The sequence below is a fragment of the Amblyraja radiata genome, chromosome 36, assembly GCF_010909765.2.
Source record: "Amblyraja radiata isolate CabotCenter1 chromosome 36, sAmbRad1.1.pri, whole genome shotgun sequence".
Taxonomy (NCBI): Eukaryota; Metazoa; Chordata; class Chondrichthyes; order Rajiformes; family Rajidae; genus Amblyraja; species Amblyraja radiata.
The window spans coordinates 2,535,113-2,556,680 of record NC_045991.1 but is presented as its reverse complement, the minus strand read 5'-3'; the positions used below and the strand labels follow the sequence as shown (position 1 = coordinate 2,556,680).

Genomic DNA, 21,568 nt, shown 5'->3' with positions numbered 1-21,568 from the left:
GAGCCTCTGGCTGAAAGTGTAAGAATTCATCCGAATATTCGGGGATATAATACTAAGGAATCAAATAATAAAATTTCATTATACGCAGATGATTAACTTTTATATATTACAAATTCACAAACGAGCATTCCAAACGTATTACATTTAATAGAGGAATTCGGTTCTTTTTCAGGATACAGAATAAATTGGAATAAAAGTGAAATCATGACGTTAAAACCTCAAGAATCGACACATTAAAATGCCCCTTTAAAATTGCAACAGAAAAATTTAAATATTTGGATATCCAAATTACTTGAAAATACAAATCATTATTTAATGCTAATTTTATGCCGTTATTAAATAAACTGAACGCGTTTATTAAATTCTGGTAAACACTCCCGTTGTCGTTAATAGGCAGAATAAATGCTATAAAAATGATTTTTTTTTTAACCACAAATATTATACCTATTTCAATCTATACCATTATATATACCAAAACTTTTTTTCAAAAAACTAGACTCTAATATTACCAACTTTATTTGGGACTATAGATCACATAGAATTCAAAGAAAACACCTGTGTAAACCCAAAGACGTTGGGGGACTTTCACTTCCGAACTTTTTGTATTATTATTGGGCAATACATATTAAGAATATAATTTATTGGTTGGACAGTTCTTCCCAAGAGCCACGGTTTATAAGGAGTGAGAGGTTGGGCTTCTTTTTCGTTCCCTGGAGTGTGTCGGCCAGCAGGGGCGAGTCGGGCCGAAGGGCCTGTCTCCGCAGTCCTTGCCCTTTAGTAGGTGGAGCTTTTCCTGGTGACCCTGTAGATGTTGACCTCGAGGTTTGGGGCCTGGTAGACCAGCTCGCAATGGAAGAGCTCGGGCAGGAGGGTGGCGTGGAATTCCACGGCCCCCATCTTCTCGCTCATGGCGGAGCTGAGGTAGATGACGGTCCGCCGATCGCTCAGGTGCTTGAGAGTCTTCAGCAGCAGGAGGAAGGAGCGTGGCCGGTAGACTATGTCGGAGCCCAGGATGATGTCGTAGTCCCTGGGGAACTGATCCTCGTCCTCGCCCCAAGACAGCGCGGCCACCTTGGGGCGGGGGATCATGGAAGGCGATACGTTTCTGGCCACGTTATGCTCGATCTGACCCAGAACCTCGGGCTTGTCGGTCAAGGTCACCTCTCCCCCTGCCAAACAGCGAGCGAGCGCACCCGTCATTCACTGCTTCCTCAAACAGTCGCGCCCCACCCCGCGGGGAGCTACGTGCACTCAGGGACTCGCCAGCCAAGGCGCAAGGTGTCGGGGGAAGCAATGGCGCGGGCAGCATCCGTGGAGGGAATGGGCCGGTGACGTTTCGGGTCGGGACATCTGTCTATCTGTGGTGGGGAATGGACAGGCAACATCTGGGGAGGGAATGGACAGGTGGTTCAAGTTGAGACACCTGTCTATATTTGGATTGAATGGACTGATGTTCCACGTTGGAACACCTGTCCATCTTTGAGGGGATGGTCAGATGTTTCAAATCAAGACATCTGTCCTTCAGGGAAAGGACTGGACAGGCATCATTTGGAGAGGGAATGGACAGATGTTTTCAGTCAAGATACCTGTCCATCTTTGAAGGGGATAGACGGATGCTTCAAGTTGAGACACCTGTCCACCTGGGAAGAGAATGTACAGGCAACATCTGGGGAGAGAATGGACAGATGTTTTGAGTCAAGGCATGTGCCCATCTTTGAAGGGAATTGACAGATATTTCCAATTGAGACACCAGTCCATCCTTGGAGATAAGGGACAGATGTTTCAAGTCAACACACCTGTCCATCTAAGGAGAAAACGGACAGATTTTTCAAGTCAAGACATCTGCCCACAGAGAGGGAATGCAGAGATGCTTCGAAGTAAGGCACCTGAGCACCTGAGGAGGACATGGACAGGCAACGACTGCGGGGGTAATGGACAGATGTTTCAGGTCGAGACAAATGTACATCTGGAAAGGGAATGGACGGATGTCTTGAGTTGAGACACCTATCCGCCTTGAGTGGGAATGGACAGGCAACATCTACGGAGGGAATGGACAGATGTTTAGTCAAGACACCTGTCTCTCTGGGGAGGTGATGGACAGATGTTTTGAGTTGAGACACGTGGTCATGTGGGGAAGGAATAGACAAGCAATATCTGGGGAGGGAATGAACAGATGTTTCGAATCAAGATACCTGTCCACCTGGGGAGGGAATGGACAGGCAACATCTGGGGAGGGAATGGACAGATGTTTCAAGTTGAGACATCTGTCTTTCAGGGGAGGTAATAGACATATGTTTAGTCAAGGCACCTGTCCACCTGGGGAGGGAATGGAAGGCAACATCAGGGGAGGGGATGGACAGATATTTGATTTGCGACACCTGCCCATCTTTGGAGTGGATGGACAGATGTTTCAAGTCAAGACACCTGTCCATCTGAGGAGGAAATGGCCAGATGATTCAAGTCAAGGCATCTGCCCAATCAGAGTGGGAATGGACAGATGTCTTGAGTTGAAACACCAGTTCATCTTTGAAGGATTGGACAGATGTTTTGTGTCCACACACCCATGCACCTGGGGGGGCGCATGGAAGGCAACATCTGGGGATGGCATGGACAGATGTTTCAAGTCAAGGCATCTGCCCATCTTTGGAGGGGATAGACAGATGTTTCAAGTCAAGATATCCGACCACCCTGGGGAGGGGATGGTCAAGACATCTGTCCAATTCACTGGATGAATTTAAAAGTTAGATAGAGCTCTAGGGTCTAGCTGAATCACGGGATATGGGGAGAAGGCAGGCACGGGTTACTGATTGTGGATGATCAGCCATGAACACAATGAATGGCGGTGCAGGCTCGAAGGGCCAAATGGCCTCCTCTTGCACCTATTTTCAATGTTTCTATGTTTTAAGTTAAGACACCTGTCCATCTGTGGAGGTAATGGACAGATGTTTCAAGTCAATACATCTGCCCACTTAGAGAGGGAATGGACAGATGTTTCGAGTTGAGACACCTGTGTACCTGGGGAGGGGATGTACATGCAACATCCGGGGATGGGATGGACAGATGTTTCAAGTCAAGGCACCTGTCCACCTGGGCAGGAAATGTAAATTTAATAAGGGAGGGAATAACGGCAGTAGAGAGGAAGGATATTGCGTTGAAGGATCAGGATAGTGAAACAGCTTGGGTACAGATAGAGAATAACAAGGGGAAAAAAACACTAGTGGGTGTAATTTATAGACCTCCAAATAGCTGTGACGCTGTTAGTCAGAACATAAATCTGCAAATAGTTGACGCATGTAAAAAGGGAACTGCTGTAATCATGGGGGACTTCAATTTTCATATTAATTGGGCAAACCAAACTGGGCAGGGTAGACTAGAGGAAGAGTTTATAGAATGTATTAGAGACGGGTTCCTAGAACAGTATGTCACAGAACCGACAAGGGGGGAGGCAATCTTGGATCTGGTCCTGTGTAATGAAGCAGGATTGATTAAAAATGTCATAGTTAGGGACTCGTTGGGAACAAGTGCCCACAATATGGTCGAATTCCATATTCAAATAGAAGGGGAGCAGGTTGAAACTCAGGCTAGGGTGCTTAGTCTAAATAAGGGGGATTATGAAGGTATGAGGACTGAGCTGATCAAAGTTGACTGGGATAGCAGACTCAAGAATAAGACGGTACATGAGCAGTGGTGTACGTTTAAGGATCTACTGTATAACCTTCAAGAAAAATTTATTCCTATGAAGAAAAAAAGGGGTAAGGGTAAGAACAGTCAGCCATGGCTCAGTAAAACTATAAAGGATAGTATTCGGCTGAAGGCAAGGGCATATAAGGTAGCCAGAGATAGTGGGAGGGTAGAGGATTGGGAAGCATTTAAAGGTCAGCAAAGAATAACTAAGAGATTAATTAAGACGGGGAAAATAGACTATGAAAGGAATTTAGCGAACAACATAAAAACTAATAGTAAGAGTTTTTATAGCTATATAAAAAGAAAAAGGGTGGCTAAGGTGAACGTTGGTCCATTGGAGGGTGAGACTGGAGAGTTGTTGGTGGGGAACATGGAAATGGCAAAGGCATTAAACGAGTATTTTGTATCAGTCTTCACCATAGAAGACACAAAAAATATTCCAACGCTGGATAAACAGGGGGCGGTAGGAATGGAGGAGCTAAATACTATTAAGATCACCAAGGAGGTGGTATTAGGGAAATTAATGAGACTGAAGGAGGATAAATCCCCTGGGCCTGATGGATTACATCCAAGGGTCTTGAGGGAGATAGCGGTGGGGAGTGTGGATGCATTGGTGATAATTTTCCAAAACTCCCTGGAGGCAGGAACGGTCCCAGTGGATTGGAAAATGGCCAATGTAACACCTATATTTAAAAAAGGAAGTAGACAGAAGGCGGGTAACTATAGACCGGTTAGCCTAACATCGGTGGTGGGTAAAATGTTAGAGACAATTATTAAAGAAACACTAACGGGGCACTTGGATAAACATGACTTCATCGGACAGAACCAGCATGGTTTTGTGAAGGGGAAATCCTGTTTAACGAATCTGCTCGAATTCTTTGAGGAAGTAACAACCCGGGTGGATAAAGGGGAACCGGTGGATGTGGTATACTTGGACTTCCAAAAGGCTTTTGACAAGGTGCCACATAAGAGACTATTGCTAAAAATAAAAAATTATGGGATTGGGGGTAATATATTAGCATGGGTAGAGGATTGGCTGACAAATAGGAAGCAGAGAGTGGGGATAAATGGTTCATACTCGGGATGGCAACCGGTAACTAGCGGGGTTCCGCAAGGGTCGGTGCTGGGACCCCAGTTGTTCACAATTTATATAAATGATTTGGAGGAGGGAACCAAGTGTAATATATCAAAATTTGCGGACGATACAAAAATGGGAGGAAAAGTTGGGGATGAGGAGGATAGGAAGAGTCTGCAAATGGATATAGATAAGCTAGGTGAGTGGGCAACAACTTGGCAGATGAAATTTAATACTAATAAATGTGAAGTCATTCACTTTGGGAAAAAAATGATAGGGCAAGTTATTTTCTAAATGAGGAGGAGCTGCGTTGTAATGCAACGCAAAGGGATCTAGGGGTATTAGTACATGAATCACTAAAAGTCAGTATGCAGGTGCAGCAAGCAATCAGGAAGGCCAATGGAGTTTTGGCCTTTATTGCTAGGGGGATTGAGTATAAAAACACGGAGGTCTTGCTGCAGCTGTACACAATATTAGTGAGACCACATTTGGAATACTGTGTACAGTTCTGGGGTCCATACTTAAGGAAGGATGTACTAGCCCTGGAGGCAGTGCAGCGAAGGTTTACAAGATTAATTCCTGCAATGAGGGGATTGACATATGAGGAAAGGTTAAGTAAGCTGGAGCTCTACTCTTTGGAGTTTAGGAGAATGAGAGGCGATCTCATTGAAACATATAAGATCGTGAGGGGCCTTGATCGGGTGGATGCACCGAGGATGTTCCCAATGATCGGGGAAACTAGAACTAGGGGACATAGTTGCAGAATAAGGGGGGGCTCTTTTAAAACTGAGATGAGGAAGAACTTCTTCACCAAGAGGGTGGTTAATTTATGGAATTCACTGCCCCAGGGAGCAGTGGAAGCAGAAACGTTAAATATATTTAAGTCTAAAATAGATGGTTTTTTAGCTGCCGAGGGGATAAGGGGCTACGGGGAGAGGGCAGGGATATGGACCTAGGTATGGTTAGTATAGTAAGACCTGAGTGATCTCCTGGACATGTGTCGATCGCCTGGATTGGGGTCGGAGAGGAATTTCCCGGATTTTTTTTCCCGAATTGGACCTGGGTTTTTATCCGTTTTTTTGCCTCCCCCAGGAGATCACGCGGTTCTTGGGGTGGAGAGGGGTGATAGCGGTATAAAGGGGAGGGTAGTGTCTTGTGTTCTGTGTCTTGTGTCTACTGTTTGTGGGTAAGTGTGTCTGTTTAGTGTTCAGCCATGAGCGAATGGCGGTGCGGGCTCGACGGACCTGGTGGTCTACTCTCGCACCTACTTTCTATGTTTCTATGTTTCTATGTACAGATGTCTCTAGTTGAGACTCCTGTCCATCAGTGGAGGGGATAGACAGATGTTTTAAGTTGAGACACTTGTGCACCCGGAGAGGGAATGGGCAGGAAACATCTTGGGGGGTGGGGGGGCAGACAGATGTTTTGTTTCAAGACATCATGTTGGGTTCGAGACCTCCATGTCTTTGGAGAGAATAGACAGATGTTTCAAGTCGAGACACCTGTCCACCTTAGCAGAGAATGGACGGGCAGCATATGTTGAGGGGATCTGTAAACAGTCAGAAGCTTTTTCCCAGGGTGTACATGTCGAACACTAGAGGGCAAAGCTATGGCTAGGGGAGGGAAAGTTCAATGGAGATGTGCGGAGCAGGTTTTTGTACATGCAGGGTGCTTGGAACACGCTGCCAGGAGTGGCATTGGAGAAAGATACGATAGCGGCGTATGAGAATGTAGGGTGACTTGGACAGGTTGGGGAAGTGGGTTGATGCAAGACAGATGCAGTTTAATGCGGATAAATATGAGGTTATCCACTTTGGCAGCAAAAACAGGAAGGCAGATTACTATCTAAATGGCGTCAAGTTGGGAAAAGGGGAAGTACAACGGGATCTGCGGGTCCTAGTTCATCAGTCTATGAAAGTAAGCATGCAGGTACAGCAGGCAGTGAAGAAAGCGAATGGCATGTTGGCCTTTATAACAAGAGCGTCGAATATAGGAGCAAATAGGTACTTCAGCAGTTGTACAGGGCCCTAGTGAGACCACACCTGGAGTATTGTGTGCAGTTTTGGTCCTCTAATTTGAGGAAGGACGTTCTTGCTTTTGAGGGAGCCCAGCGTAGGTTTACAAGGTTAATTCCCGGGATGGCGGGACTGTCATATGCTGAGAGAATGGAGCAGCTGAGCTTGTACACTCTGGAGTTTAGAAGGATGAGAGGTTTTCTCATTGAAGCATATAAGATTGTTAAGGGCTTGGACATGCTAGAGGCAGGAAACATATTCCCAATGTCGGGGGAGTCCAGAACCAGGGTCCACAGTTTAAGAATAAGGAGTAAGCCATTTAGAACGGAGGCAAGGAAACACTTTTTCTCACAGAGAGTGGTGAGTGTGAAATTCTCTGCCTCAGAGGGCGGTGGAGGCGGGTTCTCTGGATGCTTTCAAGAGGGCTCTTAAAGATAGCGGATCAGGGGATATGGAGAGATGGCAGGAACGGGGTACTGATTGGGGATGATCAGCCATGATCACATTGAATGGCCGTGCTGGCTCGAAGGGCCGAATGGCCTACTCCTGCACCTATTGTCTATTGTCTATTGGCGTGGAAGAGGCATTTAGAAAGGCATGTACATGTGCAGGAAATAGAGGGATGTGGATCACCGACAGGCAGATGAGATCAGTTTAACACGGCATCATGTTGGACACAAACATTGTGAGCCGAAGGGCCCCCTTCCTGTGCTGTACTGCTCTATAGACACAAAATGCTGGAGTAACTCAGCGGGTCAGACAGTATCTCTGGGGGAAAAGAATTGGTGACGCCTCGACCATAAACGTCACATATTCCTTCTCTCCAGAGATGCTGCCTGACCCGCTGAGTTACTCCAGCTTTTTGTGTCTATCTTCGGTTTAAACCAGTATCTGTAGTTCCTTCCTACACTATCCTGTTCTATATTCTATAAATGGACAGACGACGTTTCAATTCAAGACCCTTCTTCCGACACAGCATAGTGAAAGGCATAGATAGAGTGGATGTGGAGAGGATGCTTCCACTAGTGGGAGAGTCTAGGACCAGAGGTCATAACCTTAGAATTAAAGGGCGCTCTTTTAGAAAGGAGGTGAGGAGAAACATATTTAGTCAGAGGGTAGTTAATCTGTGGATCTCATTGCCACAGAGGGCTGTGGAGGCCAAGTCAGTGGATATTTTTAAGGCAGAGATAGACAAATCCTTGATTAGAACGGGTGTAAAGGATTTGGGGGAAAAGGCGGGAAAATTCGATTGGGAGGCAGAGATCAGCCATGATTGAATGATGATGTGGACTTGATGGGCCGAATGGCTCAATTCTACTCCTATAACTTGTGAACTTGTGACTGTCAGAAATGTTGCCTGTCCATGTCCCTCCACAGATGCTGCCTGAAGTTGCCACTGGGATCCTCCAGATCTCTGTTTTGTGAGTTAGCATAGACCAACGTGACAGGGTAGACTAAATGTGTTGGAAGGAACGATGCTGGTTTAGACACAAAATGCTGCAGTAACTCAGCGGGACAGTTTCAGAGACAGTTTCTTCCCAGCTGGTATCAGGCAACGGAACCATCCTACCCACAACTAGAGAGCAGTCCTGAACTACTATCGACCTCATTGGTGAACCTCGGAATATCTTTGATCGGAATTTACTGGACTTTATCTTGCACTGAACATTGATCATGTACAGTACATGTACACTGTGGACGGCTCGATTGTAATAATGGTAATTTGTGCTTGGGGTCACGGGATGTAGATGAGGTAATAAACGAGAACCGTGTATCTGCTTTTACCATTCTAGTGGCGCCAGAGACCCGGGTTCCACCCCGACTAGGGGTGCTGTCTGTACGGTGTTTACACGTTCTCCCCGTGGGTTTTCTCCGAGATCTTCGGACAGATTTGTGGGTTAATTGGCTTGGTGTATGTGTAAACCGTCCCTAGTGTGGGGATCGCTGGTCGTGCGGGGATCGCCGAAGGGCCCGCTAACACTATCCTACACTATCCTAGGGACAATTTTACATTTTTACACCAAGCCAATTAAACATAGAAAATAGGTGCAGGAGGAGGCCATTCGGCCCTTCGAGCCAGCACCGCCATTCATTGTGATCAAGGCTGATCGTCCCCTATCAATAACCCGTGCCTGCCTTCTCCCCATATCCCCTGACTCTACTAGCCCCTAGAGCTCTATCTAACTCTCTCTTAAATCCATCCAGTGATTTGGCCTCCACTGCCCTCTGTGGCAGGGAATTCCACAAATTCACAACTCTCTGGGTGAAAACGTTTTTTCTCACCTCAGTCTTAAACGACCTCCCCTTTATTCTAAGACTGTGGCCCCTGGTTGTGGACTCGCCCAACATTGGGAACATTTTTCCTGCATCTAGCTTGTCCAGTCCTTTTATAATGTTATCTGTTTCTATAAGATCTCCCCTCATCCTTCTAAACTCCAGTGAATACAAGCCTAGTCTTTTCAATCTTTCCTCATATGACAGTCCCGCCATCCCAGGGATCAATCTCGTGAACCTACGCTGCACTGCCTCAATCACAATGATGTCCTTCCTCAAATTAGGAGACTAAAACTGTACGCAATACTCCAGATGTGGTCTCACCAGAGCCCAATACAACTGCAGAAGAAGTGACCTACAAGTCTGTACGTCCTTGGAGTGTGGGAGGAAACCGAAGATCTCGGAGAAAACCCACGCAGGTCACGGGGAGAACGTGCAAACTCCGCACTGACAGCACCCATATTCGAGTCTCTGGCGCTGTGAGGCAGCAGCTCTACCCGCTGCGCAACCGAACCGCCCTTTTACTCCAGCATTTTGGGTAACAGGGAGTTGGGAAGGGGTGGGAGAGAAGTTTGGGGGCTCTTGAAAAGGCATCGAGAACGATTGGGGAAGGATATTGAGACACATCGGATGGATCCACTCACCCAGGAGGATGGCAAGGATGCCCACTATGCCAGTACCGGAACCCAGCTCGATCACCTTCTGCCCAATGAACGTGATGCGCTCTTCCCCAAAGTAGCGGCACAGAACGATGCCCTGAAACGACAACAAAGTTGAATAACGCCTGCAGTCAGCTTGCATCTGACCCGGATCTGTAACCAGTTGTAGGAGTCACAGAGTCATGGAGTCTTAAGGGCCTGTCCCACTTGCGAGACCTCCACAGCAACCTCTGTTGACATTGCCCGCCACCCATGGTCGCCGCAAAGTCGCCACAAGGTTTTGGTCACTCTCCCTAATGGTCGAAAGTGGTTTCCGCGTGGTCGAGGCTTCTTCTAGGTTGCTGCTTTTTTTTCCATCATGATTAAAACCGGCCTCGACTAAAAATAGGTTGCCGTTTGAAAAATCGACAATTTCTTAGTCGCAGGTGTAGTCGTAGCTGGTTGTGATGCTAGTCGTAGTTAGTTAAAGGAGGTCGAAGGGCAGTGGAGTGGGGTCGCTATTTACTTTCAAGCAGTTGAAGGCAGCCAGAGGCAATCTCCTTCGCCATTTTGATTGGCTCATTGGAGTTTCAGGACCTAGAAGACCCACCGGTAGGTAAAATGCCCGCTAACTGTATTAAACTTCTTTACATTGTCCTTAACCACTCCTTCTCCCCCCCCCCCCTCATTCCCCTTCTCCTACCTTTCTCTCCCCTTCTCCCCCCTGCTCTCCACCTTCTCTCCCCCTTCTCGCCCCTTCTCTCTCCTTCTCTCCCCTTCTCTCTCACCCCCCCCCTCACAGATTCACAGAGACACAGTCACAGAGGCACACACAGAGACACAGAGACACAGAGACACAGAGACACAGTCACAGAGTCACAGAGTCACACACAGTCACACAGAGTCACAGAGACACAGACACAGAGACACAGAGTGACAGAGACGCAGAGACACAGAGACACAGAGGCACCGTCACAGAGGCACAGTCACAGAGGCACAGTCACACAGACACAGAGACACAGAGACACAGAGTCACACACAGAGTCACAGAGACACAGAGACACAGAGTCACAGAGACACAGAGACACAGAGACACAGAGACACAGAGTCACCGAGTCACAGTCACAGAGTCACAGAGACACAGAGGCACAGAGACACAGAGACACAGAGACACAGAGACACAGAGACACAGAGTCACAGTCACAGAGTCACAGAGACACAGAGACACAGAGACACAGAGACACAGAGACACAGAGTCACAGTCACAGTCACAGAGACACAGTCACAGAGGCACGCACAGAGTCACAGAGACACAGAGACACAGAGACACAGAGTCACAGTCACAGAGTCACAGAGACACAGAGACACAGAGACACAGAGACACAGAGACACAGAGTCACAGTCACAGAGACACAGTCACAGAGGCACGCACAGAGACACAGAGACACAGAGACACAGTCACAGAGACACAGAGTCACAGAGACACAGAGTCACAGAGTCACAGAGTCCCACACAGTCACACAGTCACAGAGACACAGACACAGAGTCACAGAGTGGCAGAGACACAGAGACACAGAGTCACAGAGACACAGAGTCACAGTCACACACAGAGACACAGAGTCACAGAGACACAGAGTCACAGAGCATGGAAACAGGCCCTCCGGCCAATATTGCACACACCAACCAACATGTCCCATCTACACTAGTTCCACCTGCCTGCTTTTGGTCCATATCCCTCCAAACCTGTCCTATCCATATACCTGTCTAATTATTTCTCAAACGTTGCAATCATCCCAGCCTAATCTACCTCCTCTGGCAGCTTGTTACATACACCCACCACCCTCTGTGTGAAAATGTTACCCCTCAGGTTCCTGATTGTGGATGATCAGCCATGATCACAATGAATGGCGGTGCTGGCTCGATGGGCCAAAATACCTACTCCTGCACCTATTGTCTATTGTCTATGAAATATTTCCCCCTCACCTTAAATCTTTGTCCGCTTGTTCTTGATTCCCCTATTATGCGCATGAGACACTGTGGGTCTATCTGGTATTTTGTAAACCTCTATAATATCACCCCTCATCCTCCTACACCCAGCCTGCGCACCCTCACCCTATAGTCCGGGCCCACGAGTCCTGGTACCATCCTGGTAAATCTTCTCTGTACACTTTCCAGCTTGATAACATCTTTCCTATAAAATGGTGCCCAGAACCGAACACAATATTCTGAACGTGGCCTCACCAACGTCTTATACAACTTCAACTTGACCTCCCAACTTCTATACTCAATACTGTGGCTGACGATTTGGGGGAAGTATGTTAGCAAGGATGTTGGGGAGATATTTAGAGTCTTTTTCTTCAGAGTAGAAAATAGGTTTAGGTGAGAGGGGAAAGATTTAATAGGAACCTGAGGGGAAAATTTTTCACTCATCAATTGGACTCACTGGACTTTATCTTGCCCCAAACGTTATTCCCTTTATCCTGTCTTGAGCGCCCTGGAGAGGAAAATACTACAAAAAGTAGTAAACACTGCCCAGTCCATCATCGGCTCATTCCTTCCATCGAGGGGATTTATCGCAGTCGCTGCTTCAAAAAGGCTGGCAGTATCATCAAAGACCCACACCATCCAGGTCACACACTCATCTCCCTGCTACCTTCAGGTAGAAGGTACAGGAGCCTGAAGACTGCAACAACCAGGTTCAGGAATAGCTACTTCCCCACAGCCATCAGGCTATTAAACCTGGCTCGGACAAAACTCTGATTATTAATAACCCATTATCTATTATTTGCACTTGATCAGTTTATTTATTCATGTGTGTATATCTATATTACTAAAAGTCTGTTCTTGACCGGTTTTGGCCTTCTGTGCTGCGATTACCGAGAGAACGCCGCCACCTACGGCCGTCATTTTTGGCCACCTTGCTCAGAGCCCCCCTCCGCCGTATGTGTGCCGAGGAATGTTCCCGTCGATGAAAAATGACAGATATATTAATGCTTTTACAAAATTCCCCATTCTCTCTGCTGCTCCTGCTGGTGGGAGGGGGAGGGACTATAAAACCAGGAACTGGTGTGCCCCAATCAGTCTCTGCAACATGGAGGTTTGAGCTCTGAATGACTGAACAAATGTCTACACAGCTGTGAGTATGTAACCTTAATGTGGTTTAACAATGAAAATATGGTTATGGTTAGTTTGAGTAAAAAAAGCACTGCCTGCAAATAGTTGTTTGGGGAGTTTGGGTTGAGTAAAAAGGCATTCTCTCTCTCTCTCTCTCTCTCTCTCTCTCCTCTCTCCCTCTCTCTCTCTCTCTGCCCCTCTCTCTTCCTCTCTCTCTCTCTCTCTCTCCCCCCGTCTCTCTCCCTTTATCTCTCTCTCTCCCCTCCTCTATCCCCCCCCCCCTCTCCTCTCCCCCTCTCCTCCCCCCCCCCTCGTCTCCCCCCCCTCTCCTCTCTCCCCCCCTCTCCTCCCCCCCCCCCTCTCCCCTCCCCTCTCCTCTCCCCTCTCCCCCTCTCTCCTCCCCTCTCCTCTCCCCCCCCCCTCTCCTCTCCGCCCCTCTCCTCTCTCCCCCCACTCTCCTCCCCTCTCCTCCCCCCCCCATCTCCTCTCCCCCCCTCTCCCCTCTCCCCATCTCTCCTCTCCCCCTCTCTCCTTCCCCCTCCTCTCTCCCCCCTCTCCTCTCTCCCCCCCCTCTCCTCTCCCCCCCTCTCTCCCCACCTCCCTCTCCCCTCTCCCCTCCTCTCCTCTCTCACCCCCCTCTCCTCTCCCCCCTCTCCTCTCTCCCCCCTCTCTCCTCTCCCCATCTCTCCTCCCCCCTCTCCTCCCCCCCTCCTCTCACCCCCTCTCCTCTCTCCCCCCTCTCCTCTCTCCCCCCTCTCCTCTCCTCCCCCCTCCTCTCCACCACTCTCCACTACCCCCCCCCCTCTCCTCTGCCCCCCTCCCCTCACCCCCCCCTCTTCTCTCCCCCCCTCTCCTCTGCCCCACTCTCCTCTCCCTCCCCCTCCTCTCCCTCCCCCTCTCCTCCCCCCCCCCCTCCCCCCCCCTTCCCTCTACCCACCTCTCCCCTCCCCCCCTCTCCCCTCCCCCCTCTCTCTTCCCCCTCTCTCTTCCCCCTCTCTCACTCCCCCCTCTCTCTCTCCCCCCCCTCCCCCCTCTCTCCCCCTTCCCTCACCCTCCCACCCTCACCCTCCCTCCCTCCCTTAAACCCCCTCCCCTCCACACCACCTACCCTCTTCCCTCAACCCTCCCTCCTCCTCTCTGCTCCCCACCTCTCCCGCTCACCCCCCTCTCAGCACCCCCTCTCTCTCCCCCTCACTCTCACCCTCTCTCTCTCCTCCCCTCTCTCTCTGTCTGCTCCTTCTCTCTCTGCCCTCACTCTCTACCCCCGTCCCCCCCCCCCCCTCTAGATGTGACTGCAAGTTGGGGGCTATGCGTCAGTAGATAGGGTGGTTATGGGGTAAAAGGAGCAAATTAATAATATTAATATAATATCAAGGGGGGTAATTAGCGTGAGTGCGGGGGGGGGGGATAGTTAGTGTGTGTGACGCTGCATGCCGCCTCCCCCCCTCACAACCACACGTTGGGGGAACAGACCCAACGGGTCTGCACTTGGTCTAGTATTTATATTATGGTATATGGACACACTGATCTGTTTTGTAGTAAATACCTACTAAGTTCTGTGTGCTGAAGCAAAGCAAGAATTTCATTGTCCTATACAGGGACACATGACATTAAACTCACTTGAACTTGAACTGTCTCTGTACACTGTGTATGGCTCAATTGTAATCATGTATTGTCTTTCCGCTGACTGGATTGCGCGCAACAAAAAAGCTTTATTAATCTACAGCTATATTAATAGCAAAAAGATAACGAGGGATAAAATTGGTCCATTGGAGAAACAGAGTGGGCAGCTATCTGCAGAGCCAAAAGAGATGGGGGAGATATTGAACAATTTATTTTCTTCGGTATTCACCAAGGAGAAGGATATTGAATTATGTGAGGTAAGGGAAACGAGTAGAGTAGTTATGGATACTATGAGTTTCAAAGTAAAAGAAGTACTGACACTTTTGAAAAATATAAAAGTGGATAAGTCTCCAGGTCCTGACAGGATATTCCCTAGGACATTGAGGGAAGTTAGTGTAGAAATAGCCGGGGCTATGACAGAAATATTTCAAATGTCATTAGAAACGGGAATAGTCCCCGAGGATTGGCGTCCTGCGCATGTTGTTCCATTGTTTAAAAAGGGTTCTAAGAGTAAACCTAGCAATTATAGACCTGTTACTTTGACTTCAGTGGTGGGCAAATTAATGGAAAAGATACTTAGAGATAATATATATAAGCATCTGGATAAACAGGGTCTGATTAGGAACAGTCAACATGGATTTGTGCCTGGAAGGTCATGTTTGACTAACCTTCTTGAATTTTTTGAAGAGGTTACTAGGGAAATTGACGAGGGTAAAGCAGTGGATGTTGTCTATATGGACTTTAGTAAGGCCTTTGACAAGGTTCCTCATGGAAGGTTGGTTAAGAAGGTTAAACTGTTGGGTATAAATGCAGGAATAGCAAGATGGATTCAGCAGTGGCTGAATGGGAGAAGCCAGAGGGTAATGGTGGATGGCTGTTTGTCGGGTTGGAGGCAGGTGACTAGTGGGGTGCCTCAGGGATCTGTGTTGGGTCCTTTGTTGTTTGTCATGTACATCAATGATCTGGATGAAGGGGTGGTAAATTGGATTAGTAAGTATGCAGATGATACTAAGATAGGGGATGTTGTGGATAATGAAGAGGATTTCCAAAGTCTACAGAGTGATTTAGGCCATTTGGAAAAATGGGCTGAAAGATGGCAGATGGAGTTTAATGCTGATAAATGTGAGGTGCTACACCTTGGCAGGACAAATCAAAATAGGACGTACATGGTAAATGGTAGGGAATTGAAGAATGCAGTTGAACAGAGGGATCTGGGAATAACCGTGCATAATTCCTTGAAGGTGGAATCTCATATAGATAGGGTGGTAAAGAAAGCTTTTGGTATGCTAGCCTTTATAAATCAGAGCATTGAGTATAGAAGCTGGGATGTAATGTTAAAATTGTACAAGGCATTGGTGAGACCAAATCTGGAGTATGGTGTACAATTTTGGTCGCCCAATTATAGGAAGGATGTCAACAAAATAGAGAGAGTACAGAGGAGATTTACTAGAATGTTGCCTGGGTTTCAACAACTAAGTTACAGAGAAAGGTTGAATAAGTTAGGTCTTTATTCTCTGGAGCGCAAAAGGTTAAGGGGGGACTTGATAGAGGTCTTTAAAATGATGAGAGGGATAGACAGAGTTGATGTGATCAAGCTTTCCCCTTTGAGAATAGGGAAGATTCAAACAAGAGGACATGACTTCAGAATTAAGGGACAGATGTTTAGGGGTAACATGAGGGGGAACTTCTTTACTCAGAGAGTGGTAGCGGTGTGGAATGAGCTTCCAGTGGAAGTGGTGGAGGCAGGTTCGTTGGTATCATTTAAAAATTAATTGAATAGGCATATGGATGAGAAGGGAATGGAGGGTTATGGTATGAGTGCAGGCAGGTGGGACTAAGGGAAAAAAAGTTGTTCGGCACGGGCTTGTAGGGCCGAAATGGCCTGTTTCCGTGCTGTAATTGTTATATGGTTATAAGGTTATATGGTTTTCACCGTACCTCGTTACACGGGACAATAAACTCAATTAAACTTTGGGCGGCACGGTGGCGCAGCTCCAGTGACCCGGGTTCGATTCTGACTACGGGTGCTGTCTGTACGGAGTTTGCATGTTTTCCCTGTGACCGCGTGGGTTTTCTCCGGGTGCTCCGATTTCCTCCCACACCCTAAGGTATACAGGTTTGTACATTAATTGGTTTCGGTAAAAATTCCCGGCACTAAGCCGTGTATGAGGATCGCTGGTGAGCGTAAACCTGATGAGTCAAAGCGCCTGTTTCCCCATTGTAGTTGAGTGTAATTTAGACAAACGGCGTGGAAACAGGCCCTTCGGCCCACCAAGTCCGAGCCCACCAGCGATCCCCACACACAGGCACTATCCTACACACACACTGGGGACAATTTACAATTATACCAAGCCTGTACGTCTTAGGAGAATGGGAGGAAACCGGAGCACCCGGAGAAAACTAACGCAGGTCACGGGGCGAACGTGCAAACTCCGTACAGACAGCACCCATGGTCAGGATGGAACCCGGGTCTCTGGCACTGTGAGGCAGCGGCTCTACCGGCATTATTTGATCTGAATGGACAGCAGGCAAAACTAAGCTTTTCACTGTACCTCAGTGCACATGACCATAATAAACCTACACCTAAATGATGTGTATTTCTCAGTGGAATCTAGGCCATGCCTGTGCGATGGGATGGGGTGACAGAGAATGTGTAGGAAGGAACTGCAGATGCTGGTTTGCACCGATGATAAACACAAAATGCAGGAGGAATTCCGTGGGACAGGCAGCATCTCTTGAGAGAAGGAATGGGTGACGTTTCGGGTCGAGACCCTTCTTCAGACTGACAGTCAAGGGAGAGGGGGACTTAGAGATATGGATGGGTAAGGTGTGAAAACACAGGTTAAAGGGGACCGTGATCATCTGAGCTATAGGGAGAGGTTGAGCAGGCTGGGACTCTATTAACCATATAATAACCATATAACAATTACAGCACGGAAACAGGCCATCTCGGCCCTTCTAGTCCGTGTCGAACATTTATTTTCCCCTAGTCCCATCTACCTGCACTCAGACCATAACTCTCAATTCCTTTCCCGTCCATGTACCTATCCAATTTATTTTTAAATTATAAAATCGAACCTGCCTCCACCACCTTCACTGGAAGCTCATTCCACACAGCCACCACTATATAACCATATTCTTTGGAATGCAGGAGGATGAGGGGCGATCTTTATAGAGGTGTACAAAATCATGAGAGGAATAGATTGCGAAGATGCACAGAGTCTCTTGCCCAGAGTAGGGGAATCAAGGACCAGAGAATATAGGTTCAAGGTGAAGGGGAAAAGATTTAATAGGAATCTGAGGGGTACCTTTTTCACACAGAGGGTGGTGGGTGTATTGAACGAGCTGCCGGAGGAGGTAGTTGAGGCTGCGACTATCCCAAGGTTTAGAAATACAATTAAACATGTATATGGATAGGACAGGTTAGGAGTGATATGGGCCAAATGCAGGCTGGTGGGACTAGTGTACCTGGGACATGTTGGCCGGTGTGGGCAAGTTGGGCCAAAGGGCCTGTTTTGCACGCTGTATCACTCTGTGATTCTATGAATCCATGAAAATGTAGAATGGCTCATTGTCATCTGAGGGCAATGTTGTAACAATGCATACAATTGGTTAAATAAAATAACTTGCACCTCCTCCAACCTCATCTACTGTATCTGTTATTCCAGGTGTGGACTCTTATACATCAGCGAGACCAAACGTAGACTGGGCGATCGTTTCACTGAACACCTCCGCTCAGTCCGCCTGGACCTACCTGATCTCCCGGTTGCCAAACACTTTAACTGCCCCTCCCATTCCCACACTGACCTTTCTGTCCTGGGCCTCCTCCATGGTCAGAGTGAGACCCAGCGCAAATTGAGGGAACAGCACTTCATATTTTGTTTGGGCAGCTTATACCCCGGCGGTATGAACATTGACTTCTCTAACTTCAAGTAACCCCGGCATTCCCTCTCTCTCCATCCCTCCCCTATCCAAGTTGCACCAGCTTCAGTCTTCTTGTTGAGTCTCATTGCCTGTAACTCGTTTTCACCAGACACACAGCTAACAATGGCCTGTTTCCTTTATCATTGATTACTTTTTTGCATGTCTTTCATTCATTTATTGTCTCTCCACGTCACCGTCTTGTTCTATATCTCTCGCTTCCCTCTCCGCTGACTATCAGTCTGAAGAAAGGCCTCAACCCGAAACGTCACCAGTTCATTTTCTCCTGTGCCACTGTGCCTACTCCAGCTTAAAGTGTCTATAACAGAGACTGTGTTTGATGTGACGTGGATAATGTATGCTCACATTCGCTAGGTATAGGAGTAGAATTAGGCCATTCAGCCCATCAAGTCTACTCATCCATTCAACCGTGGCTGATCTCTGCCTCCTAAACTCATTTTCTGGCCTTCTCCTCACAACCCTTGCCACCCGTTCTAATCAAGAATGTGTCTATCACTGCCCGAAAAATATGCACTGACTTGGCCTCCACAGCCCTCTGTGGCAATGAGATCCACAAATTAATAGACAATAGACAATAAGTGCAGGAATAGACCATTCGGCCCTTCGAGCCAGCACCGCCATTCAATGTGATCATGGCTGATCATCCCCAATCCTGCCTTCTCCCCATATCCCCTGACTCCGCTATTTTTAAGAGCCCTGTCTAGCTCTCTCTTGAAAGCATCCTGAGAACCCGCCTCCACCGCCCTCTGAGGCAGAGAATTCCACAGACTCACCACTCTCTGTGAGAAAAGGTGTTTCCTCGTCTCCGTTCTAAATGGCTTACTCCTTATTCTTGAACTGTGGCGCCTGGTTCTGGACTCCCCCAACATCAGGAACATGTTTCCTGCCTCTAAGCCATTAACAATCTTATATGTTTCAACTTAACAATCTTATATGTTTCAACTACTCTGCGGGCGGCGGCGCTGACTTTACACCGGGAGCCTGGGATCTCGCGACGAGATCGCCAGTAGTGGAGCTCCAACCGGCGCGGCCTTGTCGGCTTCGGAAGCCGCGGCCTCCAGTGCGGAAGCGGCCGTTCCAGGGTTCCCAGGCCGCTGGGAGGACTCTCCCGACGCCGGAGCAACATCACCCGGCGAGAACGGCCAGGAACATCGAGGCAACTGTGGAGGCCTCAATGGGCCCGACTATGGGTGAACTGGGGTTGGGGACTGGACTTTGTGCCTTCCCTCATGGTGGGAGCCATTGCGGGGGGATGTTCTATGTGTTTAAGACTCTCATTGGTGTTATGTCTGTATTCTTTTTTTGTGTGCTGCAAAATGGCAAAAAAGCATTTCACTTCACTACACCTAGGTGTATGTGAATGTGACTAATAAAATACCTTTGATACTCTCTGACTAAAGATGTTCCTCATCACATCCTTTCTAAAAGAGTGTCCTTTAATTCTGAGGCTGTGACCTTTGGTCCTAGACTCTCCCACTAGTGGAAACATCCTCTCCACATCCACTCTATCCAAGCCTTTCACTATTCTGTACATTTCAATGAGGTACCCCATCATCCTGCTAAACTCCAGCGAGTACAGGCCCAGTGCCGACAAACGCTGATCATATGCTATTTCGCGGGATCTGTATGTGTTGTAAGGTATGTGTTCATATTTTGTATGTTTGTATAAAAATACAAAATTTCTGGATGGGAATATTCAATACCATTCCTAAAACACTCAAAATTCAATTGGAGTCAGATTCAAAATTAATAATATTAGGAATGTCAGAGGGCTGTTCTATGTTAACCATATAACAATTACAGCACGGAAACAGGCCATCTCGGCCCTACAAGTCCGTGCCGAGCAACTTTTTTCCCTTAGTCCCACCTGCCTGCACTCATACCATAACCCTCCATTCCCTTCTCATCCATATGCCTATCCAATTTATTTTTAAATGATACCAACGAACCTGTTCGCCACCACTTCCACTGGAAGCTCATTCCACACCGCTACCACTCTCTGAGTAAAGAAGTTCCCCCTCATGTTACCCCTAAACTTCTGTCCCTTAATTCTGAAGTCAATATAACAAGTCAATATAACCATATAATGGTTATATTGGTTCACGACATTCCAAATACGTTTCCTTGACTATGGCTTAATAACTGCGAAAAAAAACATACTTAAATTCTGGAAAAATATACCAGTTCCCACAGTGAAGATGTGGATCACAGAAATGACCGAGACACTACATCTAGAAAAAAATAAGGCTTGTTTTGGCTGATAAATCAGACCAATTTTCCAAAATATGGTCTCCTTTTATTGAATTTCTTCAACAACAGAATGGTTGAACACAAATTCAAAACCGATGCTTGGGTTGGGTGAGCGGGGGTAGGGAAGGATAGTGGGACATATCTCCGTTTTTTTCTCTTTTTTTTCTTTCACTTCTTTGTCAGTTCAGGGTTTTTTTTTCTTCTCTCTTTTTTGTACCTTTCATCTTTCTCTTCATTCTTTCCTTCTTATTTTTTTTTCCGATTCATTTATCAGTTTCTAAAACGTTAAAAAAATTATAATAAAAAAATTAAATAAATAAGGATGTGTTCAGCGTGGGCACACTTACCGACTGCCAGACTATCGCTGGTATCGCAAACTTGCTCAGTTGTTGCGTGATCTTCAAGACGTGCCCGCAGAACTCAAATCGCCTATCCTGATCTTGAAACAGCTCCTTGGATTGGGAGTCAGGGGGACCGCTCCCACTCTGGTCCGCTGGCCTTTCGCTCTCTGTGTCGCCGCCGGTCGGCTCCGATTGACCCGTCTGCGCTGTTCCAGACATGGAATATGTGGGGGCTTCCCGCACACGGGCGGAAAGCTCGATCTCGGCAGCACGGCCTGCTGTGGTCGGGAAAACAAGATGGTAAAGGGCCTGTCCCACCTGCCGATTATTTTTGGCGACGGCCGGCATCATTGACTGACGTATCAGATCACCGTGACGCGGCGTGACGCATGGTGTTTTTTCCAAGTGTCGCAACATTTTTTTTGTCGCCGCTGGATTTTGAAATGTTCAAAATCTTTTGGCGACACTGATATGATGCCGGCAGTCGCCGAAAAAATCGCCAAGTGGGACAGGCCCTTTAGTTGCCCAGCTCACCTTAGTACAGTGAAAAAAAGCCTTTGTGACGTGCTAACCAGTCAGCAGGAAAGAACCATCCATATATGATTACATTTC

General features: G+C 47.5%; 1 protein-coding gene across 1 annotated transcript; it reads right to left on the bottom strand.

Moving 5' to 3' along the window:
• Positions 1 to 659: 659 nt before the first annotated feature.
• LOC116966208 (EEF1A lysine methyltransferase 3-like) lies at positions 660 to 21,304 on the bottom strand. Its single transcript, XM_033012355.1, has 3 exons — positions 20,963 to 21,304; positions 9,693 to 9,804; positions 660 to 1,169 (listed from the first exon to the last, which is right to left on the bottom strand). The coding sequence occupies exons 1-3, from the start codon at positions 21,302 to 21,304 to the stop codon at positions 775 to 777; spliced, it is 849 nt and encodes a 282-aa protein (XP_032868246.1). The 3' UTR covers positions 660 to 774.
• Positions 21,305 to 21,568: the final 264 nt, after the last annotated feature.

What these genes read in the sequence shown, in the direction of transcription:
- LOC116966208 (XM_033012355.1), bottom strand. Translation starts at nt 21,304, where the DNA reads ATGCCGGCCGTCGCCAAAAATAATCGGCAGGTGGGACAGGCCCTTTAC. An exon ending in CAGCGATAGTCTGGCAGTCG is followed by an intron (nt 9,805 to 20,962) that starts GTAAGTGTGCCC and finishes TTGTCGTTTCAG; the next exon opens with GGCATCGTTCTGTGCCGCTA. An exon ending in CATCCTTGCCATCCTCCTGG is followed by an intron (nt 1,170 to 9,692) that starts GTGAGTGGATCC and finishes GCTGTTTGGCAG; the next exon opens with GGGGAGAGGTGACCTTGACC.